The sequence below is a fragment of the Priapulus caudatus genome, unplaced genomic scaffold, assembly GCF_000485595.1.
Source record: "Priapulus caudatus unplaced genomic scaffold, Priapulus_caudatus-5.0.1 Scaffold1392, whole genome shotgun sequence".
NCBI classification, from domain to species: domain Eukaryota; kingdom Metazoa; phylum Priapulida; class Priapulimorpha; order Priapulimorphida; family Priapulidae; genus Priapulus; species Priapulus caudatus.
Genome location: NW_014578453.1, coordinates 57,197 through 68,207, shown reverse-complemented (window position 1 = coordinate 68,207; position 11,011 = coordinate 57,197). Strand labels below are relative to the sequence as shown.

Genomic DNA, 11,011 nt, shown 5'->3' with positions numbered 1-11,011 from the left:
TCTCTCTCTCTCTCTCTCTCTCTCTCTCTCTCTCCCTCTCTCTCTCTCTCTCTCCCTCTCTCTCTCCCTCTCTCTCTCTTTCTCATGGCGCGCGTACTATGCAGTACCTAGGTGATGACCTTGAGGAGGTGAGTGGACGCGCCATACTGGAGGAGGACACGTGCGTAAACGTTCTCCTCATGTCGATGCCGGACGTCATCCTCGTCCCAGGACAGATCCTTCCTCTCAAGCTGTTTCAGCATCGGCTCGTCTCGCTCATGAAACACATCATCATGCAACGCGACAAGATATTTGGCATGGTCGCCTACAGGTACGGACGGAGTCCTGACCTCATGAAGTCGGTCAGCGAAAATTTCTGTTATATTTCATATTAGAATTTTTAGATCAATTTTTCAGGGGAATTTTCAGTTCTTCTGCGTCAAATCCATGAAAAAAATTTTTGTCGAAATATTTGTTAAATTTTTCGTTCAGGGTTTTGAAGGTTTTCACCTCGAATTTGTTAAAACCTTTTTGTTCAAGTTGTTGAAGGTTTTCACCTCGAATTTGTTAAAACCTTTTCGTTCAAGTTGTTGAAGGTTTTCACCTCAAATTTGTTAAAACCTTTTCGTTTAACTTGGAACTTGAGCGTTAAACGTATTCGTGACGAGGCAGATGGAGAAATAACACAACGCTATCATTTCTAAATTTTTCCAAATCCATTAAAAGTATCGAGTTTTAACAAGTGAAAAATGTATGCGCCCCCGAATTCCGATGCATGTACACGCACAGTGTATGTATGTATGTATGCATCTCTGAATCAGTGTGTTAGCCAGAGAGCCGTCTACCCGTCTTTTGGACGGCCTATTCTTGGATGAGATGGATGAAATATGATAGAGACGGCATGAGGGCAGCCCAATTTTACCCCTGCATGAAAATAAAATCGTTGGTTTTCCCCCCTAGGGTGCTTCGCGCCCGCAGCATCCTCGCTTCGCTCAGATGGTGAGACTCCCTGATTTTTTCCCTGGCTAACACTCTGCTCTGAATGTCGATGTACACACACACACAGTGCGACGATGTATGTACACACACAGTGTATGTATGTGTGCATCTCTGAATGTCGATATACAGTGCGGCGATGTATGTACACACACAGTGTATGTATGTGTGCATCTCTGAATGTCGATATACAGTGCGGCGATGCCCGTCCACGCATCCGTCGGTACGCTCGCGGAGGTTTACTCCTACAAGGAAGACGCCGACACGCTGTTCGAAACGCTCTGCGTGAAAGCGATGGGGCGCCAACGGTTCCGCATCCAGGAGACGTGGCGGCAAGCGGACGGGTGAGTCTGTTACCAACCACTCCTGTAGAACCGCCACCCCGTAAAACGGCCACCCCCGTAGAACGACCACCTGCCTGCTCATGAAGGCCAATTTTTCGATTCGCCGATGTGCCGCTTACGTACGGGTTCGACTGTATTTTGTAACGATCGTTGCGAGTTTCGATACCATAGGTAGCTCCCGGCTACAGTGAATGACCGTTAGTGATTTATCAGTGGACGATGGGCAATTCATGATGGTACCAATTCACAATGGGACAAAAATATCCATGCTAGCGATAGCTTATTGTGTTATACATGGGACTGACAGTGAAGTCACGTAGAAAACTGATAGAAGAGGGAGGGAGGGATTTATGAACGTGCTACGATTACTGTCGGATTCAGTTGGGTTTGCGCATTTGCACATAATTTCTTCTTGTCATTTCTTCCGAGGGAAGGTTCTTTTCATGCTTTCGTTGTTCACATCGTAGGAACATACTGGCAAAGGTTCGGATCCTTCCCGAGATCACGCTTCCGGATTTCCTGGAGGGAGCACGGCCGGACAGCTGGAGGAAGTTCAATATTGCTCCGCTGAGGGCCGGGAGCAAGGCGCGCATGTCCTGGAGCGAGGGAGATGGCTTCTACCTGCAACTGAAGTCAACTTATAGGAAGGTAAACCGAAGCGATGATCATGATTATTTCTAATTGTAATTAGAGTAGATTATTTATGATTTTTAGCTCATCTGACATAGTCAGATGCAGCTTGTAGAATCGCTTGATCGTCCGTCCGTCCGTCCGTCCGTCCGTCCGGTCGGTCGTCCGTCAACAGTTGGGCACAAATCTTAACCGCTCGACGTACGGTCACGATATTCGGGATGTGGGGGGGTAATCCGAAAACGAGTTGGGATGTCGAAGCTGGGGGTCAAAGGTCAAAGGTCAAGAGGTGTAAAAGAAGGGGGAACATTCACTCCTTAACTTAAGGTATAGGGAGGAAATGCAGAATTGCGGCACAAATCTAAACGGCTCGACCTAGGCTCGTGATAGTCGGTGTATAGCATCATGGTAGGAAAAGCCATCACTGTGCCGAAATTGGAGGTCACAGGTCAAAGGTCAGTGGGCACAGGGCAGATTTTAGACATTTTCTGAGGACATGGTCTGACGGAGCGATTGAAAAACTTTTTTGTTTCAGCGGTGACCTAGCATTTTTATGGCTTTATTGAAAGGACCATGAAATGTCCCTTCTGCTGACATGCGAAGAGTAAGTGTCGGATAACCTTTTGACCCTCAAGAGGAGGGTTAAACTTGGATTTGTTGACTGTCTGTTAGAAAGAATTTGACTGCCGGGTTTGCTAGTAGAATCTATACATGCCTGGATGTATGAGGCTACAATGTCACAGTGAAATTTCAAAAGCTAAATTTGGTTAAAGAAGGTGTATGTTCCTTAAATCGTATAATTTCTATGTCATTCTGTACTGTCAGTATGTTACATGTAACGTACGGTATGCCACTGGTGGCTGCAGTTTTTGCCTGCGTTAATTGCTTGCAGGTGGCAGCTCTCTATTGCAATTTGCAGCCTGTAGGCTTGCGTAGGTAAATGGATGAGTGCTTACCTATTCTGTCTTGCAAATAGTTGTTGCTACTACGAATGATGGGAGCTTCCATCTTTAATCTGAAGACACTTAAACGTACGCGCCATCTCGTGGCAACTTTCATAACGATCCCAACGAACATTCTTTTGAGAAGGTTCCTGATACCATCCCTGTGCATTCCACTGTTTCGGCGTGTATGTGAACACATTTGGGACTAACAGGGTTTACTAGAATCCCTCCACTCCACCACAGAGTCACCGCAGTAGACGTTAGATGAGCGCTGTCGCTATGCGGCACTTGTTGTAGCTACGTGATCGATGGGTGTGAGAGAAATAATTATTGAGGGAGATAGCATCCATTTAAAATCTTAACAGTTTACATTAAGTTAATGTTTACATGCTAACATAGTTGTTCATAAGTTTGGCTTTCTTGTGAATTATCTCGAGTCATATAACCAGGAGTTTATAACATAGATAACTGTATGCTCTCAACACAAAGTATCATTCATAAACCTAAAAGAAGTTATTTTTAGATGGTAAAAAAGTATGAAAATTGCGTTATCTTCTCTTTTGTCTAAAGTTGTTGTTATGCTATTGAGTGCTTTATATTATTGATGTTTTACGTTGCAGTATGACCGACTTGCTAGCGCTATACTCACGTCTTGGCCACGATGGGTATACAAGCAGTACGATACCGTATGTATTCTTAATTTACTACCTGGAAGTGTCATTATATGTTATACTAAAATGACAATACAGGTCACACCCTGTCCTAGAATGTGTAAATATGAAAGTAGTTTTGTTGAGGGTTTTTTTTGAGTGGTAGCGACCATCAACACAAAATCTTTAATTGACACCACGTTTCATGTTACTAACCATAATCTTGGCGAACACTTAAACTTATTTACACATTATCAGGAGTGAATAAAAATATATAAATTTGTTACTAAATTGTAATTGTCAATTGCCACCGATAAGAATTCGTGAATGAATAGAATTCTTTTCATTCACTCTGACATCACTTACATATTCTCACACATGCGTTTTTCATGTTTATTCTCAAATTTATTTTGATTCACTCCTGACATCATCTCTACATATTTGTACACCTCATAATGCTCTTCTATATATACCAGAATACATGCATCCTCTACTATACACTGTAACGCGCGTCTCCTCGGCAGAATCACCTCGTCGCGGCGATAAAGAAGGAGCTTCGCAGCTGGAACGAAATGATAAACGTCGACAACCTTCCCATCGACCCGGCGATGCTCTCCTATTGGGTGACGGCAAACCTGCCGCTAGAGGACGCCACCCGTCTAGAGATGCTCACGATCAACAGCGCGGTGCAGCGACTGCGCGCCCTGCTGGCGATTCTACTGAAGGTAGGTGTGCAGCGCCCCCTGCTGGCGATTCTACTGAAGGTAGGTGTGCAACGCCACCTGCTGGCGATTCTACTTCACCTACGGCGTACGATACATGTGGCGTCGTGGGTCGACGTAGAAGGTAGGCTTGCTTTACGCTGTGCGACAATGCGTGCGCGACTGTTCCACAAGGTTTCGAGTCTCGCAATGTCTGCAGTATTCTGACTGTCTACCTCATGTGAAGTATACGCGTGTCTGTTATACATTACGCGTGTCTGGTGTCTATTATACGTTATGCGTGTCTGGTGTCTATTATACATTACGCGTGTCTGGTGTCTATTATACATTACGCGTGTCTGGTGTCTATTATACATTACGCGTGTCTGGTGTTGCAGTGTTCGGTGCTGCGGTGCAGCGAGTGTCGCGCGGACATCGCCGGGAAACGCGACGTGTTCTCGATGTCGCTCGGCGGGCCGATGGCGGCGTACGTCAACCCGGGCGGACACGTTCACGAGATGATCACCGTCATCGCCGCGAGAAACCTGCACCTAGTCGGAGGGCCGTCGACCGAAAACAGCTGGTTCCCCGGGTGAGGTGGCGCCACAGGTGGTGTTATTATTATTAGCTCATCTGACATAGTCAGATGCAGCTTGTAGAATCGCTTGATCGTCCGTCCGTCCGTGCGTCCGTCCGGTCGTCCGTCCGTCCGTCAACAGTTGGGCACAAATCTTAACCGCTCGACGTACGGTCACGATATTCGGCATATTGGGGGGGATCGTCAAAACGAGTTGGGCTGTCGAAGCTGGGGGTCAAAGGTCAAAGGTCAAGAGGTGTAAAAGAAGGGGGAACATTCACTCCTTAACTTAAGGTATAGGGAGGAAATGCAGAATTGCGGCACAAATCTAAACGGCTCGACCTAGGCTCGTGATAGTCGGTGTATAGCATCATGGTAGGAAAAGCCATCACTGTGCCGAAATTGGAGGTCACAGGTCAAAGGTCAATGGGCACAGGGCAGATTTTAGACATTTTCTGAGGACATGGTCTGACGGAGCGATTGAAAAACTTTTTTGTTTCAGCGGTGACCTAGCATTTTTATGGCTTTATTGAAAGGACCATGAAATGTCCCTTCTGCTGACATGCGAAGAGTAAGTGTCGGATAACCTTTTGACCCTCAAGAGGAGGGTTAAACATGGATTTGTTGACTGTTAACAAAGGAGTGAACTGCTTTTGCTATTAGAGCCCCCTCCCCCCACCCTCCCCCTACCCTCCATCTGCGATAGTGGGCGTGTCCTAACAATGATGTGTACGCAACTGCGTGTCTGCATATCTGCGCCTAACAAATGTGGTACTACGCACGACTGAAATTTTACGTTTATAATCGTAGCAACAGACCTCAGATGAGCCCAGACGCTCTGCGGCTCTTGTTACTAGTAGTAGTAGTAGTAGCAGTAGTAGCAGTAGCAGCAGCAGTAGTAGCAGCAGCAGTAGTAGCAGCAGCAGTAGTAGCAGCAGCAGTAGTAGTAGTAGTAGCAGTAGCAGCAGCAACAGTAGTAGCATTATTATTATTATTATTATTATTGGCAGTAGCAGAATCAGCAGCAACAGCGTGAGATGTATATATATCTCATAATATACATATATATACGTTATAGTTTAATATATATTCCATCTCACCTGAGATGTTCACATGTTCATGCCAGTACGTACAGTGTAGTGTGCATGCTTGACGCCCTCTCTCTCTCTCTCTTGGGCAGGTACGCTTATGTATGTGCATACATAGTGTGTACCTGTAGGTTTATACATAGGTCTGTTATACAGGTACGCGTGGACGATACTGAACTGCCGCGGCTGCCACCAGCACATGGGATGGAAGTTTACGGACGTGAGCGGGGACCGGCGCCTCGAGCCTCACCAGTTCTGGGGTCTGTGTCGTGGATCGCTTGTCCCCGGACTCTCCCGCCCCGGCAATGCCGACAACGACGATGCAGACGACAACGACGGTGTGGTCTACGTCATGTGACTCTCTTCCCACCAATGGTAGAGATCGCGCGCGACAGCAACATAGTCATGTGACAGAGCCGTGATGTAGTGATTGTCGGTGTGATAAGTCGCGGGGCGGCATCCAGTAGACAAGCACTCAGAGTCAGCCCTTACCGTGTGCCAGGGCCCGTACCATGAACATATTATATATCTCATAATTTATATGTATATATGTATATATATATATATATGCATTATATACATAGAATTTAATATATATTCCATCTCACGTGAGATGTTCATATGTTCATGCCGGTACATATACAGACTGTTGTTTCAGCTATACCCCACCCCCTTCCCATATCAAGCCACATATTTTAATAGCAACCTGCTTGTTATTAGAAGCTAATAATGCATATTATTAGCTATTGATCTTATACATGATGTTCAACATATATTATGTAAAGGTCAGTTTCTGGTGCTCATAGTGTGTGTGTATCATCTGGTAGTCGTACTCGCAAAGACATCATTGCTGTAGCTATGCACATGTGCCCACACACTCCTGCATTAATCGACACCTGTCTACAAACTATACGTCATGTCCCTTAATTGCTTACAGTAACTTGGAGTTGGCTTAAAGTAACTTTGTACGTACAGCTTCTATAAATAAAAACAAAGTTCAAACATGACAAAGCTTAAGCAACATCATGCACAGGGCTAAATGCATCTGAAACAATCCGAGGATCATGTTAGAATCTGTGTTGCTAAATGCATCTGTGATGTGTTGACATTGTCCGTGTACACTTGAAAGCTCTCCACTTCTGATCATGAAAGAGTAATCATCAGAATATTTCACCAAGATGAGAAGCGTATCTTAACAACTATTCACGGTAAATTTATTTTCTAATATTTGCGTCACTTGAGGTCCATTTAAAAAATGCTGACGCGTTGAATCGGTTCTGGATTCTCACTCTGTAATCACTTTGTTTTCATCATGTTACCACGCAAATTACTATTTTGGTGTGAAAACATATTGATTCGGAAAACGGTTTTTTATCATTTTATTTTATAGTGTTAGCTCTGATTACGGCTTTACTGACGACTTGTCTTTTGACCCGAGAAAAAACGTTGTTTAGATTCGGTAATGTGTGTTTACCAAGTGAATGTATAAAATGTAAATATTTGTGCGAACTCGTTAGTAGTTTTCTAAAAATGAGGGAATTAAAAAACACGATATTTAATACGTATAACTTGAAATAAAATTCGTAGTCGAAACCTTTTCATTACCTGTTTTTATTTTCCTAGTATGTCTTTGCACAGCAGCAAATTGCTGCAACTATCTTGCTAGTCGCTACATAAGGCTACTACTAATATGCTATTAACGAATTTCACTGTAATTTGTTTATGTAACAATTCAACCTTTCACTAGACTGACTAGTGGCGTTACAACTGGGCATAAAAAGGGGAGTAGTAAACAGGAATCTTCCTGTACTACATGTGGGCAGTAGAACAGAGCAGAACGCAGCTCCTATGTACACAGATCTGACCACACTGAACAATGATCTCGTCCGGGGGCCCGAAATCAAAAACAAAATCGGTCTTAGTGTTAGTGTTAACACGAACTTTTTCGCGTAGACCGGACCTCTCTCTATACACTGCGTACGAGACACTCTGAGATGGCTCGTGAAACTCACGAGTAACTTTACGATATTTCCGTCTTTTCCTCGACCCTGCTACAGTGTTAACCCCTACCTCTGTTGCTACTGCTGCCTACTGCTGCCACCGCCACATCTCCCTACCTCCACTCCACGTCCGTCTCCACGTTAACCCGCCGCATCCATCCCCGCTCCTCGACCGCCCGCTGCTGCCGCCTGGTGGTGATGATCACAGGTTGAGCTGGTGTACGCTGTACGCTCGCACGGGCGGCGCGTCGTACACCCTCGCCGGCTTCGGCCGCCGCAGCTTGCGTCCGTGGTAACCAGTCTTCTTCTGCCTCCAGCCACTCTTCGGACGGTAGCCGAGCCACCTGCTTGCCTGCGGCGAGCCGCGCGTCAGCTTGTCGTGGTCCGGGTTGGAGACGCGGCCGACGACCGCGACGCATCGCTCGCTCACGCGCATCTCGCGCCGCGACGGAAGCTGAACGATCACGTCGCCGCCGGCAACGCGCCGGAGGATCGTCGTCGACGTTCCCGCGGCGCGCACCACCTTTCCGCCGTCGCCGGGGTAACGCTCAACGCAGCAGACGACCGTACCGACCGGTAGCGCCCCTAGCGGGTAGGCATCTCCTTCGTATGCCTTCACTGCGGAGAGAGAGACGCGGGGGAACGTGGCGTGAGGGATACCGCGGGGTAGACGTGTCCGCGATATCAATAATAATAATCAATAATAGTAAGTAATAGTAAATATAATGATTATCGAATGAGTACAGGTGTGTAAGTTAATTAAGTACAGGTGTGTAAGTATACATAGACTGAAACCTATGTTAACGGACACCTCTACAAAATAATCACCTGCGTATAATGACGCTATTGATTTTGAGGGACCCTTGTATACAGACTCGTCTGTACATGTAAACGAATGGTAAAGTGCGTGCAGTGCGTACGTCGGCTTACGTACTCGTGAGTGTATGTGAACTAATGGTTACTACTAATGGAACTAATGCTACAAAGTTACACACACCTCGATGAACAATGACTTCCACTAACGCTGTCACCACTATAATAATGCACCTCTCATGCAAGGGATACACCTCTAGCACCTGCGTGTGGTGGCTAGCATTTCTCAGGCTTTTAATCAGACCCACGAAAAAAATATAGGATGAAAATTTGCAAAAAAAGAAGACAAAAGTAGGATTTTGCTAGAAAAATTATTATAGAAGTAGGACTTATGCAGGCTTTCAGGATTAATTTTTACTCATACTATAATCGAGGCCAGTGTAAAAAATAGGAAAAAAAATTAAGAAAAAGTAGGAATTTCAGGGACAAATTAGAACTTAGGCACAAAGACAAAAAAAGTAGAAAAAGTAGGAATACTTGAAAGCCTGCATTTCTACGCGGCTCTACTTTTGCAGTACCTGTCACTAAGTAACGCTGTCACCACTACCATGACCTTTCATGCAACGGACACACCTCTAGCACCTGCGTGTGGTGGCTAGCATTTCTACGCGGCTCTACGTTCTCGTACCTGGTATCCGCGGAATGTGACCGGACGTGTTGATGATGTCGCCGGCCTTCATGTTACACGTCGCCAGGATGAAGCGTTTCTTGTCGCCCCCGGCAACCAGCGCTATCTTCGCGCTCCGCAGCGGGTCGTAGTGTATGGACATCACCTTAACGAGTTAATTATTGGTGTTAATTATAACGCGCGTATTAATCGCTACGCATTCATGTTCGCCTTAATTATAACACGTATAACGAAAAGAAAAATAGTACGCCAGAGGGTTTTGCAACTGGGAGAGCGGCATCCAAACCAACGAGACTGCATTGAAAAAGGACTGCCTGTCTTAAATGTTGGACTCTCTAACATTTTTTGTTAACCCCATCACGTAACATGAGCTGCGGTGGATGACGACGGCTCGAATAGAAATTCACGATCACCTAATGCGATTGAAAGCTACCTTTTCTTGGAGCGGTTCGCCTTCCGTTGGTCCTATGCGATGCATGTCAACCATTCGAAATTTAACCTTGTTTCCCCCGGCTCTTCTGTGGTTAACGACCCGACCTAGAAAACACAAGCAAAGATATATATTGTTCATGGTTGGGAAGAAGGAAGGTTTCCTCAAAGGACGAAATGAAGCAGAATCAATCGATCAGCTCTAATTAATGTACAAAAGTTGTTTATTATAGGAGACGCTAACGCCTTTCCACTTGTACAGCAATTATGTTAAATTATATATTATTATATTATATGTTAATGCGAAATGTATTTACTAAGTGATAATAGTAGGGCTTATTTATTTGCATTACAAGCACATATCTACATCCAGATTTCTAACATTAAAGACAGAACGTTGCCTTAGAACCGCCCACCAAATATTTTCACCAAAACATTTTTTACTTTTGTTCTTTTTACCCCTCACCTGTCACTAGATCTCGCCCTCCCGTCTTCGTGCATGGCAGTGCCTTTGTCGTGTACCCCGACGCCGGCATCTTCGTAACGATGACCCTCCGTTGAAACCGCAGGTGAACCTTGTGCTTGCGTCCTCTCAGCTTTTTACACAGCGGTGTCGTCGTGTGGAAACCTCTCGCTAGCGGCGCAGAGCTCTGAGCGACGAAGGACGGCGTCTGCTGCAGGCTCGCTGCCGGTAGCAGACGACTGGAGGCGGCGGTTGTTGTTAGCGACGGTCGCAGAGACGGCTGCGTCGCCGCGGCAACCCGAATCGTCAGACGCTGCAGAGAGCGGGCGAGCGTGCTGGCCAACATTCTGAAGATGCAAGACGAGAAAAGACACATACAGATAACTGAGACATATGTCCAGGGAAGGAGTGAGTGATGCGGACTGTCACTCATTATAATGTCAATGATACTCAGATAGGAAGGTGCTCATGACATGTAAATTAAAATTGTAATCAACCGCGGGTGTATCGTAGACATAATATTCGATTATTTATGATAATCACACGCATGTCACCGATTTGACATATTGCACAATTAAAAAGTATGGTATAGGTTACCTAAATATTTCTAACGATAATTGGAAATACAAAAGTGAAGGAATTGATCAATTAATAAATCAAAGCATTGTCGAATTTGACTTTCATGTGGGAGCAGCCATGTTGATCTTTT

The 11,011-nt window shown here is 45.4% G+C and overlaps 2 protein-coding genes across 3 annotated transcripts in view; one reads left to right on the top strand and one right to left on the bottom strand.

Moving 5' to 3' along the window:
* Nucleotides 1-7,508, top strand: part of LOC106816479 (protein cereblon-like) — an 8,562-nt gene extending 1,054 nt beyond the window's left edge. For both annotated transcript variants that reach the window (XM_014821104.1, XM_014821103.1), the window contains exons 3-9: nucleotides 105-310; nucleotides 1,170-1,319; nucleotides 1,787-1,967; nucleotides 3,514-3,579; nucleotides 4,068-4,268; nucleotides 4,643-4,836; nucleotides 6,066-7,508. In XM_014821104.1, coding sequence (XP_014676590.1) covers nucleotides 105-310; nucleotides 1,170-1,319; nucleotides 1,787-1,967; nucleotides 3,514-3,579; nucleotides 4,068-4,268; nucleotides 4,643-4,836; nucleotides 6,066-6,267 — 1,200 coding nt within the window. In that variant the 3' untranslated portion in view covers nucleotides 6,268-7,508. The remainder of the gene's footprint in view (nucleotides 1-104; nucleotides 311-1,169; nucleotides 1,320-1,786; nucleotides 1,968-3,513; nucleotides 3,580-4,067; nucleotides 4,269-4,642; nucleotides 4,837-6,065) is intronic.
* LOC106816480 (39S ribosomal protein L2, mitochondrial-like) lies at nucleotides 7,505-11,011 on the bottom strand. Its single transcript, XM_014821105.1, has 5 exons — nucleotides 10,900-11,011; nucleotides 10,306-10,649; nucleotides 9,844-9,947; nucleotides 9,411-9,555; nucleotides 7,505-8,527 (listed from the first exon to the last, which is right to left on the bottom strand). The coding sequence occupies exons 2-5, from the start codon at nucleotides 10,646-10,648 to the stop codon at nucleotides 8,112-8,114; spliced, it is 1,008 nt and encodes a 335-aa protein (XP_014676591.1). The 5' UTR covers nucleotide 10,649; nucleotides 10,900-11,011; the 3' UTR covers nucleotides 7,505-8,111.